General features: G+C 62.7%; 8 protein-coding genes across 9 annotated transcripts; 4 read left to right on the top strand and 4 right to left on the bottom strand.

Moving 5' to 3' along the window:
• Positions 1–202: 202 nt before the first annotated feature.
• On the bottom strand, positions 203–1,067 carry RPL11B (60S ribosomal protein L11-B; the record flags this gene model as incomplete). Its single annotated transcript, XM_062772467.1, has 3 exons — positions 203–666; positions 720–783; positions 1,065–1,067. The coding sequence occupies 3 exons, from the start codon at positions 1,065–1,067 to the stop codon at positions 203–205; spliced, it is 531 nt and encodes a 176-aa protein (XP_062628451.1).
• Positions 1,068–1,632: 565 nt separating this feature from the next.
• Positions 1,633–2,700, top strand: LOC62_04G005906 (uncharacterized protein; the record flags this gene model as incomplete). The annotated part of the gene is made up of 1 exon (XM_062772466.1): positions 1,633–2,700. The coding sequence occupies one exon, from the start codon at positions 1,633–1,635 to the stop codon at positions 2,698–2,700; it is 1,068 nt and encodes a 355-aa protein (XP_062628450.1).
• A 151-nt stretch (positions 2,701–2,851) lies between these two features.
• Positions 2,852–4,714, bottom strand: Mphosph8 (M-phase phosphoprotein 8; the record flags this gene model as incomplete). The annotated part of the gene is made up of 2 exons (XM_062772465.1): positions 2,852–4,170; positions 4,225–4,714. The coding sequence occupies 2 exons, from the start codon at positions 4,712–4,714 to the stop codon at positions 2,852–2,854; spliced, it is 1,809 nt and encodes a 602-aa protein (XP_062628449.1).
• Positions 4,715–5,233: 519 nt separating this feature from the next.
• On the top strand, positions 5,234–9,004 carry UGT80A2 (Sterol 3-beta-glucosyltransferase UGT80A2). Its single transcript, XM_062772464.1, has 7 exons — positions 5,234–5,653; positions 5,690–6,369; positions 6,408–7,264; positions 7,299–7,545; positions 7,582–7,621; positions 7,673–7,869; positions 7,912–9,004. Exons 1-7 carry the CDS (start codon positions 5,419–5,421, stop codon positions 8,971–8,973), a joined length of 3,318 nt encoding a protein of 1,105 aa, XP_062628448.1. The 5' UTR covers positions 5,234–5,418; the 3' UTR covers positions 8,974–9,004.
• PAY32_1 (Peroxisomal targeting signal receptor) lies at positions 8,996–11,578 on the bottom strand. Of its 2 annotated transcripts, XM_062772462.1 has the most exons (5): positions 11,325–11,578; positions 11,228–11,275; positions 10,356–11,183; positions 9,906–10,292; positions 8,996–9,861 (listed from the first exon to the last, which is right to left on the bottom strand). In XM_062772462.1, exons 1-5 carry the CDS (start codon positions 11,418–11,420, stop codon positions 9,034–9,036), a joined length of 2,187 nt encoding a protein of 728 aa, XP_062628447.1. In that variant the 5' UTR covers positions 11,421–11,578; the 3' UTR covers positions 8,996–9,033. The 2 variants fall into 2 exon arrangements, with proteins under 2 accessions (XP_062628447.1, XP_062628446.1); XM_062772463.1 differs by having other exon boundaries at positions 9,906–11,183.
• A 392-nt stretch (positions 11,579–11,970) lies between these two features.
• On the top strand, positions 11,971–13,606 carry tlg2 (t-SNARE affecting a late Golgi compartment protein 2). Its single transcript, XM_062772461.1, has 6 exons — positions 11,971–12,330; positions 12,376–12,428; positions 12,466–12,569; positions 12,607–12,766; positions 12,803–12,909; positions 12,947–13,606. Exons 1-6 carry the CDS (start codon positions 12,056–12,058, stop codon positions 13,541–13,543), a joined length of 1,296 nt encoding a protein of 431 aa, XP_062628445.1. The 5' UTR covers positions 11,971–12,055; the 3' UTR covers positions 13,544–13,606.
• An 11-nt stretch (positions 13,607–13,617) lies between these two features.
• On the bottom strand, positions 13,618–14,618 carry LOC62_04G005901 (uncharacterized protein; the record flags this gene model as incomplete). The annotated part of the gene is made up of 3 exons (XM_062772460.1): positions 13,618–14,088; positions 14,135–14,247; positions 14,282–14,618. The coding sequence occupies 3 exons, from the start codon at positions 14,616–14,618 to the stop codon at positions 13,618–13,620; spliced, it is 921 nt and encodes a 306-aa protein (XP_062628444.1).
• Positions 14,619–15,016: 398 nt separating this feature from the next.
• LOC62_04G005900 (uncharacterized protein) lies at positions 15,017–15,526 on the top strand (the record flags this gene model as incomplete). The annotated part of the gene is made up of 2 exons (XM_062772459.1): positions 15,017–15,451; positions 15,521–15,526. The coding sequence occupies 2 exons, from the start codon at positions 15,017–15,019 to the stop codon at positions 15,524–15,526; spliced, it is 441 nt and encodes a 146-aa protein (XP_062628443.1).
• Positions 15,527–16,513: the final 987 nt, after the last annotated feature.

Raw genomic sequence — 16,513 nt, 5'->3', positions numbered from 1 at the left:
TCGCCCTCCACCACCTGTTGCCACCATCATCAGCGACTTCCGAGCAGGTGTGCTCTTGTCAGATCAGTACTGTAATGGCGGTAACCTGCCCCCTGTTCAGCGCACCCCGCTCCCGCTCCCCCGACTCCCTCTACACCCCCCACGCTGTGTCATGCCGCATCCATCCCGTCTAGGTGCCAATGAAGTGATATACATCCCACGCTTAACGGGAAACAATGCCGTCGAAACGCTGCTTGAACCAGGCGACGGTCTGCTCGGGGCGGACCTTGTGGCCGGCACCGACGCGTCCGACCTTCTGCTTGCGGCGGGTGACACGGAGACCAGGGCGGCCCATGACGACGAAGAAGTCCATGCCGAAGATACCGATTCCGGGGTCGTACTTGATACCGAGGTCAATGTGCTCGTCGATACCGAAGCCGAAGTTGCCAGTCTCGGAGAAGTTGCGGCGGCGGAGCTCGTACTCCTTGACCTTGAGGGCGCGCTCAAGGACCTCCTCGGCCTTGGGGCCACGGATGGTGACGTGGACGGCGATCTTCTCGTTACGACGGATCGAGAACGAACGGACGGTGTAGCGGGCCTTCGAGGTCACGGGGGTCTGACCAGTGAGCTGCTCGAGCACCTTGGCGGCACGAGTAAGACGGTCACCAGACTCTCCGACCGAGATGTCTGTGAAGGTGTCAGATTTATGCCTTGTGATGCACGTCTCGATCCAAACGCACTGATGACGAGCTTCTCGATGCGAAGCTCCTTCATCGGGTTAACGGGGGCACTCTTAGCCTCGGCCTGGGTGGTGTTAGCAAGTCGTGTTGAAAGTTTGGGCGCCAGTGGTCGGTCGGTCGTGTGTCTGTCGGTATCGCTGCCGTCTGCCTGCGCACAGCGACGAGCTGCGTCGTTGCGTTCGTCGCTGTGCTGTCGGAGCCTGGCCTGCCCAATGCCCAGCCAGTCCGTTCCTCCTCAATCCCAGCCTCCCTTCCTTCCTCCCTCGGCTCCTCCCAGCGCAGACGACAGCGACGGACAACGACACGGCGAGCGGAAAACGACCAGGCGGAGCGTGCGGTACTGACCATTTTGAATCTGAGGTAGGTGGTCAGTGTACTGTCGCAAGATGGATGTTGGCGGCTCTACTCACTGTTTCTTGAAGGGTTGGGACAAGACTTGGTCAATGTCGAAACGGGCACTCAACAGTGTGCACGGCGAGTGCGGAGGGAGGGAGAGTGCAGCAGCGGCAGCAGCAGCAGTGCGAGTGGCAGGAGGTGGTGCCCAGCCAGCAGCACAGAGCCAGGCTGCAACCACCCAGCCAGCCAGCCCAGCCTGCATGCACCACTGCAGCCAGGACGCAAGCACCGTCCAAAGTTCTGAGCGGAGGCAAATTGGCAGACGATCAAAATTAAAACGCCGATGATAGTTCCGAAGTGGCTCAACGTGGCGTTCACGTGGCTAATCGCCGACAGTTTTAAGCGATTTCTACGGCCCAGACACTGAGATGACGTGCACTTGGTCTCCAAAGCTCCATCACACGCCTTCCCTCCACTTTCATCCTCTCTTGACATCATCACCAACCTTGCATCATCGACACCATCACACCCCTTGCATCGACACCATGACAAGCGACTGAGCACACGACCGACCGGCATGCCATCGACGGCCCATCACACGTTTCGCCTGTGCGACCTCCCGCCCGAGCTGCAGGCCGCGGTGCTGGACCATGTCGGCGCTCTCTCCCAGGCGGACCTGCACACGGCCGCCAGAACATGTAGGGGCTGGAACGAGCGCCTCACGCCCAGCCTGTACGCCTCGCTCGAGATACACAAGGCGAACCGGCGCGCCGTGTTCGCCGGCCTCGGGCTCGATTTTTTGTCCGCGCCAGAGCTCGAGTCGCGCGTGGGCGAAGCGGGCTCGGAGCATGCCCCGTCGTCCAACGGTGCGTCGGCGTACGCTGCCCCAGAACCACCGCGCAAACTCGCCGCGCTGGCACATGCCAAGCGCATATCGCTGCGCGACGCGACGGCCGCCCTCGCGCTAGCCGAGGCCCTGTTGACGTACCCCGCGTTATCTGGCGCGCTCGACGAGCTCGCCCTTTCTTCGTCTCTCTTCCGCTCGCTCGTGAGCACCGGCATGGCGGCGTTCGGCCGGCCGCGCTCCGGCGCAGCGTTCCTGGGCGAGACGCTCGTCGCAAGGCTACGACCAAAAGTCCTGCGGATAGAGTACCCTCCCCCACGGGCGACCTTATCCGCGAGCATCTTCGACCCCGTGATGCTCGCGCGCGTGCTCGCCGTGCTCGTGTCCGAGTGGCGGCCGGAGCGGGTGGACTTTATCGGCGTCGGCACCGACATGCCCCCTGTCCTCGGGCAGCTCACACGCGTGTTCTGCCTCCCGTGCTCGGCGAAGAAGCGCAACGAGCGCGTATGGGGCGACAACGCAGGCTGCAGCGCTCATGGTGGCCTCGTCCGCTGGCATCTTAGACGGCTGTTCGGCCCTGGCGCACACGAAGACTTGATAGAAGCCATCGACGAAGGCGCCGACCCTACCGACGAAGGCGATATCCATCCAGACGCGGTACCGTGCGCCGCAGGCGCTAGGATAGAGTACTGGAACGTACCATGCCTCGCCGCTTTGGACCGCGAGGTGTTCTTATCGGACACGTTCAAGAGCTGGCCGCCAGAGTGTGATATCGAGGGGCGGATCGCCTTCTTCCCGTAGAGCGAGTGCGAGTGGGTGCTCTGCTCTACCAGGTAACAACTTATGCATGGTCCGATCAAGGCTAAGGTGTGGCAGATGCAGGGGTGAACAAGTTAACAATTGGGGCTATGCTACAGTTTCAATCAAGGATCCGAGGAAGGCCTACTTCCTCCTACTCTATTTTGATGGGATGGTGTTTACTACCCGAAACGATAGCAACAGCCTTCGCACGCCGAGGTCGCGTGATGGGTGTGGTGGGCTTGGCGGGCACCGGGCTCGCTTTGCGCCGCTTTGCCTTGGGCTCGGCGTCGGATTTGACGGTGGTCACGTCGGTTTTGCGCTTTGAGCTCGGCCGGCCCGTTGCCTTGGGCTCGTCCGCTTCCCTCTTAGGGAGAGCACGCGACGAGCTCGGTGTTGGCTTGTCGTCGTCATCATCGCTCTTGCGCTCCCCCTGCCGCGCCTCCTTTATGCTCTGGATAGCGGCCGAAACCCGCGCCTCCCACGACTTCCACTCTTCGAGGGCCTCGGCCGCGTCCTCCTTGAGCGACCGCTCCGGCTCCCACGTGTCGTCTTCGGGCGGGTATCCCAGCCAGCGCACGCGGTATCGGCTTTTGTCTCGTGCAACGACGCGCTCGACCTCGTAGACCTCGTCACCGAGAGACGCCAGGCGCGTGTCCAGTTCGGCGTCGATCCAGAGAGGTTGGCTCGAGCTCCGGACATGGGCCTCGAGGGCACACCACGCCGGTGCCGACGTCTCTATGTCCACGATGGGGTCGAACGATGGCGTCGGCTCGTTCGCAATACTGGGCTTCCCGCTCTTCTCGTAGGCTGCAACGTAGCGGTGCGCCCAGCACAGCGCGTTCTCAATGTCGAGGACGCGCATGCCGGGGCGGAGGCCGGACTCCCACTCGTGGGGAGGATCCATACCGAGGCGGGCATAGTACCGCCATTGATGGTCGTACAGCCATTGCAGTCCGGCGGCCTCCATCGCCGCGTTGTTGATCGTCTCCTCGCCGAACATGCGTTGAAGGAACTTGCGCGACCCAGGGCCGCAGGTGGCGAAGTCGCGGTAAAGCCAGGTGAAGTGCTGCGTGTCGTTAAGGAAACAGAGGATATTCAGCGACAGGAAACCACCGAGGGTCGGGATTGTCTGCAGGACGTAGCTCGCGTCGATTGCGTACTTGCACTTTGCGAGTTGCGCCGCCAGCCCGGCGTCCATGATGGCCTGGACGAGACGCAGGCTCGCCCAGTAGTTCGGGACCGACTTCGATTTGTTGCGGTCATCGCAAAAGTAGATTGTCGGTGGGACGAGCTGGAAGCCGCCGAGGTAGATTCCGCGCTTCTGTACGACACTGAGGTAGTGCAGCGCGGCGTCCATGGACGGAAGGTCCTCCTTGAAAGTCTTCCAGGACGGCACGTCTCCAGTGGCGGCGCCGCACAGAGCGGCCCAAGTCTCCTTGTTATAGAAGGCACAATAAAGCAGGACGCGGACTGGTAGTGTCAGCATCGCGTCGGTGTCCCCTGCGCCCCCATCATGCCACTTACAGACGACCTCCTCGGCGCTCTGATCTCCGTTGGCGATCGTTTGGCTCTTCATATGAAGAGACCCAGCGTCGAGCTGCCGGTATACGTTGCCGATGTGCGTGTTGGTCATCGTGTAGTCCGCGCTCAACTTCTCACGCGGCACACCGGCCTGCCGGCGGTCGTACATATCGTGCCGTTCGGAGCAGAAACGGTAAAACATGTACACCCAGTGGTTGTTCACCACGGCGTCCACTGGGTCAAAATGCAAGGGCTTGAGGACGGTCGCCTCTGTCGCCGGCGACAGGACGACGGCCCCGGGAATAAGGGCCGGAGCTGCGCGCTTGACGGGCTTGCTCGCCGTTGTGCGGCGAGGACGCTGCTCGACGGCATCGTCGTCGTCGTCCTCCAGCGACAGGTCGATGACGCGCTTGGGGGGATCGGCGCGGCGAGAGGGCGACACCGAGGCCGAGGCCGGTGGTTGCGCCTTCTTCCCGCTGCCTTTGGCTGACATGCGGCGCCCGCCTTTTTGTCGCACAGCTTGGGTTCGCGTCATGATGGCACGGCGGGCGTGGTTGCCGGTGGTGGAAGTGTGCGTTGGCTGTGACGTTGTCGAGACGGGCCAATGTTGCCGAGCCTCCCGAGGGCCGCACCGCAATTGTCGCCGGTAGCCGGACGTCCCTATGTAGCTGCGCAAGGCCGATAGGTGCACCGGCGCCGTCCGCTGGATGTGTGCTTGCGGATACCCGCGCCAGAATGATAACAGATGACGGGATAAGTGGGATGCTGTGTAGTAGATGTACTTGTCGGAAGCGACGGCAACCGAGAAATAAGTACTCACTGTATGGTGGGGCCCAGGTCGACCGGTTGAGTGGGCTCACAGTCAGGGCAGAACGGGCACAAGGGCGGGTGACTGCCGGTCTCGACGTCATACAACTGGCACTGGCAGCACCCACCCACTGGCCAGACAGACCACTACCGTTGCACCATCAGCAAGCCGTACCATCACGACAACCCGCTGACCTCGAGGCAAACCCCTTCCATGTGTAGTGCAATCACCGTCTCAGATCGACATCCCCCCCTCATCTAGGTTACACATACTCTTCCTCACAACAACACAGTACAGCTTGCCCGCACCACACAACTCGAGGACACGGGCCCACTACTGAAAAGATTGTCAAACCCACCGCCTCCACCACGCCACCACCGCAACCCACCATGCGCACCGATAAGGACAAGTCCGAGGCCCCGCAACAACGGACGTCGCGCTTCGGCCGCTTCCCCTCATCCCGACGGCGATCACATCTCACAGCAACGACGCCGTCAGGAGCCTCTTCGTCGCAGACATCAGTGGACACGACGGCTACTCCGCCAGTAGTGGACGTGCCGCCGCCCTACGTCGACAGGCGCTCGTCGATAACGGGTAAACAGAAGGAGAAGAACGCCGAGGAAGGTACGTCCTCTCCGTCCCCGCCGCCACTGACACCAGACTATGAGCGCGCCCCGAACTGGAACTCGGAAGTTGACGCGCACGGCCAAGTGCGGATCAACCTCGACCTGTCTTCCCTCCCGCAAGTAGAGGAACACGACGACCTTCAGGACCTCCTCTCGCCACAGGAGCAGCTCGCGGACCCGTTCAACGCGGCGCAGTGCCCGCGCCTCAACATTGTCATCTTCGTCGTCGGGTCGCGCGGCGACGTCCAACCGTACATTGCGCTCGCGCTCGAGCTGATCAAGACCCGCGGACACCGGGTGCGCATCGCGACGCACGGCGACTTCAAGGAGCTCGTTGAGGGCGCAAACGTGCGGCTTGCGGGCCTGGAAGACGCCCAGCGCCGCCCCCTCACGGGGCTTCTCGAACACTTTGACATCGGAGGCGACCCACACCAGCTCATGGCGTACATGGTCCAGAATCCAGGCCTCCTCCCCGGCGTCAAGTCCATCACGAACGGCGACGTGTCTATCAAGCGCAAGATGGTCGGCACTATGGTCGTCGGTTGCTACAAGGCGACGTTCATGCCCCATGAGGGTACAGGACGTCCCTTTGCAGCTGACGCGATCATCTCCAACCCCCCTGCGTTTGCGCATATCCATGTGGCCGAGGCGCTCGGCATTCCCCTGCTCATGTCCTTCACCATGCCTTGGTCGGCGACGCAGAGGTTCTGTCACGTAGGTGACTTCACAGATGACACCTACTAACGCCCCAGCCCCTTGTCATGGCCAAGAGCTCTGGCACACAGACAGGCATCAACAACTATGCGAGTTTTGTGCTCGCCGACTCGCTCATGTGGTCCGGCCTCGGCCGCGTGATCAACAACTTCCGAACAGGCATCCTTGGCCTCCACCCCATTCCTGCCTCTGGCGGCCCGCTTGTGCTCCAGAGGCTGAGAGTACCATTCACGTATGCGTGGAGCACGTCGCTACTCCCCAAGCCTGGAGACTGGCGGTCCAACATCGACGTCGTGGGCTTCTTCTCCATGCCGAACGACACGTTCTACAAGCCGGACCCAGAGCTGGCCAAGTTCCTTGCCGCTGGCTCACCGCCGATCTACATCGGGTTCGGGTCAGTCGTCGTCAAGGACCCGCTCAAGCTCACCGAGACGATCCTCGGCGCGGTTCAGAAGGCCGGCGTTCGTGCACTCGTCTCAGCTGGCTGGGCAGACCTTGGCAAGACGGACATTGAGATCCCCGACAGTGTCTTCATCATTAAGGGAAATATCCCCCACGACTGGCTGTTCGATGCCGGGCGCGTCGCCGCCGTCTGCCACCACGGCGGCGCAGGCACGACGGCCGCAGGCTTGACTGCCTGCCTGCCCACAATCATTGTGCCCTTCTTTGGCGATCAGTGGTTCTGGGGCAACGCCGTCCATGCGGCTGGAGCTGGCCCCGCGCCCATACCTCAGGCTGAGATGACGGTGGACATTCTGGCTGAGGCGATCAAGTTCGCCTTGTTACCCGAGACTCGCGAGGCAGCGCAGGTTGTCGGCGAGAGTATCCGCAGCGAGAACGGCGTGGCGAAGGGTGTGGACAGTTTCCACAAGAACCTTCCTTTGCTCAACATGAGGTGCGTGAAGCGAGAAGGGTACAGCTAACGGCAGATGTGATATCGAGCAGGACCGCGTCGCCACTTGGTGGTCGGAGACGTTCTGTCTCCGTCTGTCTGGTGCCGCCGCCGCAGTGCTCGTCGAGGGACGCATGCAGAGCTGGCGCGACTTGTCGCCACATCGCCCCGTCGAGTACGAGGCAACTAGGCATTACGCCGGCCCGATGACTTCCATCGCTCAGTCGATCCTCAACATTGGTGACCAGGCAGTTACGGGCACTGCACAGCTGTTCTACGCACCGGTGAGTGGACCGCATGTGTCGGCGCTCACACGATAGGGACGCGGGCTCAGCACCTTGGCTGTTGGCATTCCGAAAGGTGAGTGACTGGCAGAGCGCTGGGAGCTGCACAGCATGCTGACCGTTACAGCCTCTGTAGACGTCATCGGCGGCTTCCAGGAGGGCCTGGAGAATCTGCCTGGCGTGATGGGATCCAAGGTCCGCAAACGGGGCAAGGTCAGCGACTTCGAATCGGGCGTGACAGAAGCAGGCAAGGGGCTCGCGTACGGCCTGTACGACGGCATCACTGGTCTTGTCAGGGAGCCGATTAGGGGTGCGAAGGAAGGTGTGAGTGGCGACTTGTTCTAACCCAGCACGCTGACATGACAGGGTGTGGGCGGGTTCATCGGTGGTATCGGCGTCGGCGGGGTCGGTCTTGTTGCGCGAGCCGCGAGCGGGGCTCTAGGCTTGGCAGTGTACCCGACCGCGGGTGCCTTCAAGAGCGTCCGTAACAAGCTCTCGTCGAATGGACTGCTCGACAACATGTCGGTACTGTGCGATCCGCGTGAGGCGCAGGCGCACACCGACGCCGAGTCATATGACAAGGCAGCGCGGCGGGTCATCCTGGCGCGATGGACAGAGCTCATTGCTCCCGAGCGCGTCAAGGAACGGCGCAAGGCCGAGGAGAAGCGGCGACGCAAGGCAGAGGAGTTGATTCTCACACAGGTCAGGTCGTCCACTCCTTCAAGCAAGTCAGGCAAGTCGTCCTCGTCAAAGGTCGGCAGTTGGCTGGGCGATCACCTCCATCCCTCGTCATCGCGTGGCTCGCGCCCAAGCTCGCCATCTCCGCAATCCCACCCCGCCTCCCCGTCACCTCATGCTGGACCCTCGTCGTACCGGCCCGACAAGAAGCTCAGCGAGCTAACGAGGGTGTCGGCCGACACGCCGCCGCCTCTGCCGACCAAGGACGCGAGGTGGGCTGTCAACCGGGTCGCTGAGTCTTCTGCTCCGCCACCGGCGTACGAGGCCGAGAGTGCGACTGCCTCGCCGACGGCGTCGGCAGTGTCGCAGCTCAAGATCGACTATCTTACGCTCGAGCACCGCGCCTCAGCCGCGTCCGACACCAGCCTCGCCCTGGCAGGGACCGAACGGCTCGCCCGCCACTCATTAGAGTCGAGCCGCACCTCGAGCTTCACGTCAGGCGTGTCGATGCCGGAAAGCGGACGACCCGAGGACTCGGCACCAGCGCTGCTCGTGCCCGAGACTGAAGCAACCGAGCCCAAGACGCCGACGACAGCCGCGGCGCCCCGCACCCCAGCGCCACCGGCCATCGTCATTGACACCACGACACCGGCCACCGACGCTGCTGACGAGGCGACAACACCTACGGCACGGACAGGCCCCCAGGTCCTGCGATCCCTCTCAAAGGGCAAAGGAAAGAACAAGGAATAGACTGTAGCACTACTACTGTAATGTAAAATGGCAAATGCATACAATGGAGAAGAAGCGGAACTACAGCTCGAGCGGGAAGCCGCCGAGGTCCTGGGAGTTGCAGATAGCGACGAGGTCTGGGCGGTTGAGGTGGAGGCAGGCCATGCGGAGGGTGGTCCAGAGCGCGTCGGGGGTCACGCCCTTTGCGTTGGCACCACCAGTGGACGCGCCGTAGCCCTCAGTCACGTCTGCGTGCTGGAGGCGGATGGCGTCGAGGATGCACTGCGCAGCGAGGCGGTACTGCGCTAGGTTGATGTAGCTGATACCGAGGTTGAACTGGGCGCGGACAAAGTTGGGGTGGATTGACAGCGCGCGGTGGTAGTACTTGATGGCCTCGTGCGAACGTCCGCTGTTGGCCAGCGTTGCACCGAGACGGTTGTACAGGACCCAGTCGTCCGGGCGGGCCTCGAGGGCGGCATTGAAGCAGTCTTCGGCCTTGTCGTAGTCCTCGGAGGCGTTGAACAGAACGCCGAGGGCGACCTGGACATCAACGTCGAGGTCGTCGGGGTTCTGGCGCGCAATGTGGATAAGGCGCTCAATGATGCGGCCCTGGCGCTCCTGGCGAGTCTCGCCTGGCGTTTCGCTGAGCAGGCCGCCCTCGGCGTCGCCGCCGAGTTCGATCCACTTCTCGAGCGAGGCGTGCGCGCGGTCCTCACGACCATCGTTGGTGTAGCTCACGGCGAGGGCGAGGTATGCGGCGCGCAGGTTGGGCTCGATCTGGGTGGCTCGGTTGAGAGCACGGATGGCGGCATCCTCGCGCTCATTCTCCTGCTGCTTTAATCCCAGGTTGAGCCAAGCGTCGGCATCTCGTGGCTCCTGCTGAACGGCAGCCTCGAGCTCAAGCACACCCTGGAGCGTCAGTAGCTGCTTCCTAACAGAGGTCGAATACCTACCATTGTGGTGGGAGACAGCTCACGAACAATCGGCGCGCCGAGGGTGTAAGGGTTGGCGGAATGAAAGGCATAAGGTTCAATCGGTGCCGTGTCCCAGTTGTCCCAGTCGTGTGCGAGAGAGGCCCACTGCTCGTGCATGCCGATACCCCCACTGTCCATGTGCTGCTGGGTACGCGGCGGTCCGGAAAAGTGCTGGAGCGCCTCGGTGTCAAAGTCGTCTTCGAGATCCTCCTCCCATTGGAGTCCAGCACCAGGGACGGCCGTAGAAGTCTGCGCGAGCGCTTCTTCCAGATCACGAGGGACGCCATACGACTGAGGCTCGTCAAAGTGAACGCTCTTTGGTCGAGCGGTCTGAGTCGGGATCCCATCGTTCATCAGGATCGTGCTCTGGATATTCTCAGCCCATGCGTCTTGCGTAGATGTGGAGGCAAAGGTTGGAGAGCGGCTTACCGAAGCATTGGCTTCGACTGGCGCACGAGACGCCGAGGTACTCGCACCGAGGTTGAAAGCAGCAGCCCAGTCGCCACCGCCGCCAGACTGCACAAACTTGGCACCCTCGGTGATCTCGCTTCCCTCCACCGTTTGAGCCTTGCCCTCGTCGACGACGACACTGCCATCTCCGAGGCCACGCAGCAGCGAGATGAACTGGCTATTGGCGAGCTTCTCATTCTCTGCGAGCGTCTCTGGTGTGAGAGAGTCGACCAGGTCCTGAGCGGTGCGAGCAAGAAGGTCGTTTGGCTGGTCCTTCGTGCTAGCCGCCGGCGGTGCTGTCGCCGTCACCGGTACCTGAGGCGCCTGCTGCAGCACCTGAGGGGGCGGCGGTTGGGGGTGCATCAAGAACGGCTCGGGCTGGGGGTGGTGCATGGGCATCATTTGCTGCTGAGGGTAGAATGGCTGGGGGGCGAACTGGCCGAACTGGGCTGGCGGGGCAAACGCCTGCTGGCGCTGCCATGGGGCGAGCGGCGGGGTCGCCGCACGCGACTGGTGGGCCGAGATGACACGGCCTGGCGACGAGCGCGCGTCAAACTCTTGTCCCCAGTTGCTGACGGGAGCCGATACGGCGTCGGCGCGTCCCTTGCCCTTGGCCATGTATCCGTCGGCCCATGCGCCTGGGGCAGCCGCCGCTGGGCCGATGTGGGCCGGCGCGTGCTGGGGGTGAAACTGGGCGGCCGAATGTCCGGGCGAGGGGAGGTGTGAGCGGAGCTGTGCGAGATCAAAGGCTGCCTGGGGAGGTGCTGGCGCGTGCGACGGGGAGCCTGCGGCGGGCCGTGTTCGAAACTGGAGCTGTCAGCGATGCTGCGGGTTGTTGTGAAACAACATACAGAGCTGGGGCCAGCGCTGGGCCCCGGGGCTGCGGGGCCATAGCGATCCTGTGGGAGTTAGCGGGTGTGTGCTTCCATGTTCACGGCTACCACTCACACGTTGGACACCATAGTCGCGCTCTACGAGCGATGACACATCCTTGAGCGTGTTTGACGGGCCACACTCTACGCCACCTGAAATGAACTGGGACATTTTGGCTCGCGTGAGGTGGGAGTCGCGGGGAGGAGTTTGTGCTCTAGCCTTCTATGCGATGAAACACGTTGCTTGTGGTGTCTGTAAGTAGTGAGGTAGTGAGGTGGAAGGTGCAATGTCAATGAGTATGAGATGTCGATGTGTGATGGGGTATGAGTAAGAGTAGAAAAGGAAGCTAACAGATACAATGTCGTGGTCATCGAAGTTGCGTCGGTCCTGGTGTCCCCCTCGGTTGCACAGAATGCCGGGAATCCCTACACCTCACCCAAAAGTAACCGGGCGCCGCATGGGCCACATGTAATGACTTTATTACAATCGACTAATCCGGGTAATGCCGAAGTTGCCACGAGCCATTAGATCGATTAGCTCGATTAGCTTTTGAGTCCGGATGTCTCAGACCCATTCCAGCCATGCTTGATCCACGCGATCCACCGACGCCCTTGCCACGTGATATTCCCTTACATCGACATCGACGACGCAACCACGACGCCGCCGCCGCCGACCGAGGCGCGCGCATCGTCACAACCACCGGCCACATCGCCGACACGAACAAACACGACAATAACAACAACTGTATCTTGTACAATCCACAGCCCCACCTCGGACAGGCCAGCAGCACAACCCCACTCGGCGCGATGGCAAACCCATACGCGGCCTACTCGGCCTCGGGTCCCTCGTCGTCGTCAGGCCCCTCGTCATCGCGAGCTCCCCAGGGCCAGCAACTCGGCGTCACTCGATCGCGTACCCTCTTCTACCTCTCGGTGCGCGACAGCTCAACGTTTAGCTCGAACCGGGGGTCGCGTATAGCTGCCGCGCAGTATGGCGACACGGTCGATGTCGCGGACGACGAGCAGGGCCGCTTGCTGGGCGGCTCTCACCGCGTCGACATGAGCGACCTCCCTCCTAAATGGTGCGCGCGGGAGGCTGGGATCTGGGCTCACACTGACACCGGCAGGGTTGATATCACCGACGAAGTCGAGGAGATTCTATCGCGCGTGCAGTCCAAGGGTGGGTAGTTGGTCCTGTTTCGACGCTGACGCGGCAGTCACGGCACTCGACAAGCTGCATGCCAAACACGTCCTGCCTGGCTTCAACGACCGATCCAAGGAAGAAGCCGAGATTGAGCGGCAGACGGCAGACATCACGAGGGTGCGTGAAGCTGCGCCAAAGAGACGCTCACACCCAGGACTTTCGACGGTGCTCGTCTCTCGTTGGGTCCATCAGCGCCGGCCCACGGGCAACACGCGCTGAGAGTGTCACCGCGGCCAATGCCCAGCGCGGCCTGGCACAAAAGGTGCAGGAAGCATCGGGGCAGTTCAGGAAGAAGCAGCGAGTGTACATGCAAAGTGAGTGCGTGACGTCTGGGCCACACTAACGCGCAGAACTCCAGGGCCACGCCATCAAGAACAAGGACTTGCTGGCGGCGAGCGGCGCGATCACATTACGAGGCACCGATGGGTTGGACGAGCTCGCCGAGGACGAGGAGGCGGTGAGTATAGGCCGTAAGGCTCCGCTGACGCCGCCAGACCCGCAACCTGCAGTCCCAGTCTCAGGCCCAGACGCAATCCCATGTCGCGCTCGACATTACACAACGGTCAAACGAGGTGCAGCAGATTGCCCAGTCGATAGCCGAGCTCGCCGAGCTCTTCCGCGACCTGGGCAACCTCGTCGTCGAGCAGGGCACTGTGCTCGACACGGTCGAGTACAACGTAATGGAGACGAGCCGGTCGATGGAGCACGCGGTCGAGGAGCTCAAGACGGCGCAGCGGTATCAGTCCAACACTGGCCGGCGGCGGTGTATCCTGCTGTTGATTCTTATCATTGTCGGGCTGGTCATCGTGCTCATTTACAAGCCGCGGCGGCATGCGGCACCCTCCGAGCCAATTACGAGCGGGGCGCCTGATGCGGAGAGCGCAGTCGACGACGCGGCCGACGTGTACAACGACGACGACGGCTTCCACGAGGTCGGCGACCCCTCGGCGTCCTTGCCGGGCTGGCACGACCGGCCCACACCGACGACCACGGTGGCGACGGATTCCGCGATAGACTGGACGCGGCCGGCTGGTGGCCGCCCGCACAAGTTCCCCACCGGCGACGACGAACTGATCGACTACAGGTTGTAGCTTTACGCCTTGCACCCCATATTGCATATACTAGACCATGCCATGCATTGCCACATTAGACGAGTGTGGGTGTGCTACCGCTCACCGAGTGCGCGGCGGCGTAGCCTGACTGCTGCCTTTGGCGCGGGGATTAGGTCCACCGGCGCGTCCTTCTCCCCTGCCTCCTCCTCGGTCTCTCCCTCGACCTCTTCAGCCTCGAGCTCCAGAACCGTCGGCTCAGTCCCCGGCGCCCGCCCGCTCCCCTTATTCGTCTTGATGCTCTTGATGCTCGCCTCGCGACGATCCTTCTTAATCCGTGCCGAGAAGATCCAGATGAGCCCGATGTCAGCGACGGCGACAACCGCGCCGGCAATCACGGCGAGGATGAGGCCCTGGGAGCGCGTCCACCCCGCGCCCGTCGTGGCTGCGACGTACGCCGCGCCGCCGAGCCCAAAGACGGAGAAGAGCACGTTGAGCACCGTGGCCAGTTGGCGACCGAGGGCGCGGTACTCTTGTCCGAAGGACGCTGGGCGCGGGGACATGTACGCCGGGAGGTAAGGATTTGTCTGTCGTGGTCAGCTTCGATCGTCCTCACTATCGCAGCTGGCACACCTTCTCGGCCCGCGTGTCCTCGGCCTCGGCGCTGCGTAGCAACGCGCGCTGCTTGGGCGGGAGGTAGACCTCTGCGCCGGCCACGAGCGCGATATGCGAGTACTCGCCGTGGTCTGCTGTCAGCTGTTTGTTACTTGAGCAGCTCACCTAGCCCGTGATCAGCCAAAGCGCTGCGTCCAGCCTCGGAAGCCGACCACACGGCAAGCCGCTCGAGCACTTCGGCATCGACGAGCGGCGGCGGGGCCTCACGCAGCGCGAGTGGCTTGTCGGCGTCGGCGTCGACTGCTGCTGGCGCTGACGCGGCCGACTCGGACACCGCCGCAGCGGCGGCATCGCCGTACACCGCCTCTGCTCTGCCCGGCGCACGCGCAAGCGCGTCGCGCAGCTCGGTGCGCAGCGCGTCTGGGGCGGCCTCGGTGGCTGCGAGGCGCGCGATCGCGTCCTGGATGTGCGGCGGAAGGGTGAAGAGCGTCGGGGCGGCCATTTGTTGTTGTTGTTGAGCGGTGATGCCGAGTCGACAGCCGACTTTTGTGCACGGCGCGGTCGACGTGCCGAATGACAATGACTAAAGGGCTGTAATCGATGTAATCACTATTAGAAAACTGAAACAGTCATAGACTGAATACGGTTTATAATACGGCCCCCAGGCACCGCAATACACGTGGGCTCTGGGCCTACAATGACGTTGGCGCCGGCGGCCAAGTCTTGGCTGCTCGTCGGTCTAATCAGCAGACCACTGCACCACTCGACGTTGACATCTCCTCTCCCAATCGACACCTACACAACGACGGCTTACATACCCCACGTTTCACCCCGTTTCAAGCACGCCTAATCGCAACAACAGACACCAGCGCCCACCGCCACCACCACCCTTATCGCCCCATGTCCAAGTCGTGGTTTGGGCGCTTAGCCGCCAAGGTCTCGGGGGACAAGGACGCGTCGCCGTCTCCAGCGCGCCAGTCAGCCCCTGGCTCGCAGCGCACCTCGGCGCCGGCGTCCTCTGGCCCGAGCCGCGCAGCGTCGGCCACCCCCTCTCAACAGCAGCGGCGCGCCGAGCCGCAGGAAGAGCTGTGGGAAGAGCCGCCGTTCGAAGCCTTTGTCGCGCAGCCGCAGCCCCCGCCCGCCGCGACCGCAGCCCCCGCCACTGCCGACGGCGAGACGGCGCGCTCGCCGTTCCACGCGTCCGCCGTCGCGGCCGCCAGCGCGGGCCTGACGTCGCCCGAGCGCGTGATCGACGAAACGACAGACCTGAGCACGCTCACCGACCAGGAGATCACGCGCCTCATGGAGGGCATGGACGGCGACGTGATGAACAAGGTGAGTTGGCTGCGTTGCGTTGCGTTGCGCTGCTTCTGGAACGAGAACGGAACGAACGCGAGGGCGCAGCAGTAGTCTTCTGCTGCATACTGCATCTGTCCATTCCTCGTTCTTCACTTTCACCATGATGTGGACGGCCCTCGCTGTCATCCTCGGCACCCTCGTGCTCGTCCGCACGCTGGCCCCGCGCATCGCCATCTTCTTCCACATCATCATATCTGGCACGCTGACACGCCGCGTGCGCAAACAGCCACTCATCACTGGACCTGTGCCCCTCCTCGCCATCAAGGCAGAGTATCTCCGCGGCTCGCCCCAGGTCCTCCGCAAGCTCGAATGGTTGGAACAAAACGGCTGGGACCAGATTTGGAGGGCAAGGGGCGACGGCGACTGCTTCTACCGATGTGAGTGGCTTGTGGGTGGTGGCGTGGTGGTCGCTGGTGATGCCGTGACGGTGGACAACCGAGCAGCCGCTAGCACACTGCTGGAAGCGTGTGACGCTGCACTCGGCGTGCGACAAGTGCTCTGCTGTGTCGTTGCACCCTCGCCCTTCCCTGCTCATCGCGTCTGCAGTAGACACTAACTGCCTCAGCCTTCACTCTCGCCTACCTCCTGCGAATCCTATACGCCCCGAAGCCAAGTGAGGAAGCCGGTGCGGCCCTCACGGCCATTCAGGCCACCGTGCCGGTCATGGAGCGCGTTGGGTTCCAATCAGACATTGTGAGACAGCTAGCTTGGTGGGTGAGGAAGCTGACACACCCAGCTCGAGGAGTTTATCGACCCGCTTATCAACGTCATCGTGTCGTTTATCGACCCCCCTCAAGGCCAGCAGCCAACAGAGTTCACTTTACTCCAGCTGCTCCAGGATGCCGAGAAGAGCAACTGCATTGTGGTGGTGGGTTCCCGGCTTCTATCATTCAACCCACTCACGTCCCAGGCCCTCCGCCTCATGACTGGCGCCCACATCCGCACCCATCCCGACGACTTTGCGCCATTCCTCTTCTCGCCCGTGACCCTCGAGCCGGTGTCCCCCGATGCCTTCTGTCGCGAGGAAGTCGAGCCGTG

This window comes from Vanrija pseudolonga, chromosome 4 (assembly GCF_020906515.1).
Source record: "Vanrija pseudolonga chromosome 4, complete sequence".
Lineage (NCBI taxonomy): Eukaryota > Fungi > Basidiomycota > Tremellomycetes > Trichosporonales > Trichosporonaceae > Vanrija > Vanrija pseudolonga.
This window is presented reverse-complemented; position numbering and strand designations above follow the sequence as displayed.

Excerpts from the sequence above, each read along its gene's own strand:
- UGT80A2 (XM_062772464.1), top strand. The coding sequence starts at position 5,419 with ATGCGCACCGATAAGGACAAGTCCGAGGCCCCGCAACAACGGACGTCG. Across the intron at positions 6,370-6,407 it reads CGACGCAGAGGTTCTGTCAC|CCCCTTGTCATGGCCAAGAG; the intron begins GTAGGTGACTTC and ends CTAACGCCCCAG. Across the intron at positions 7,546-7,581 it reads CACAGCTGTTCTACGCACCG|GGACGCGGGCTCAGCACCTT; the intron begins GTGAGTGGACCG and ends CTCACACGATAG.
- PAY32_1 (XM_062772463.1), bottom strand. The coding sequence starts at position 11,420 with ATGTCCCAGTTCATTTCAGGTGGCGTAGAGTGTGGCCCGTCAAACACG. Across the intron at positions 11,276-11,324 it reads GCGACTATGGTGTCCAACGT|GATCGCTATGGCCCCGCAGC; the intron begins GTGAGTGGTAGC and ends TAACTCCCACAG. Across the intron at positions 11,184-11,227 it reads CCAGCGCTGGCCCCAGCTCT|TTTCGAACACGGCCCGCCGC; the intron begins GTATGTTGTTTC and ends TGACAGCTCCAG.
- tlg2 (XM_062772461.1), top strand. The coding sequence starts at position 12,056 with ATGGCAAACCCATACGCGGCCTACTCGGCCTCGGGTCCCTCGTCGTCG. Across the intron at positions 12,429-12,465 it reads ATCGCGCGTGCAGTCCAAGG|TCACGGCACTCGACAAGCTG; the intron begins GTGGGTAGTTGG and ends CTGACGCGGCAG. Across the intron at positions 12,570-12,606 it reads AGACGGCAGACATCACGAGG|GACTTTCGACGGTGCTCGTC; the intron begins GTGCGTGAAGCT and ends GCTCACACCCAG.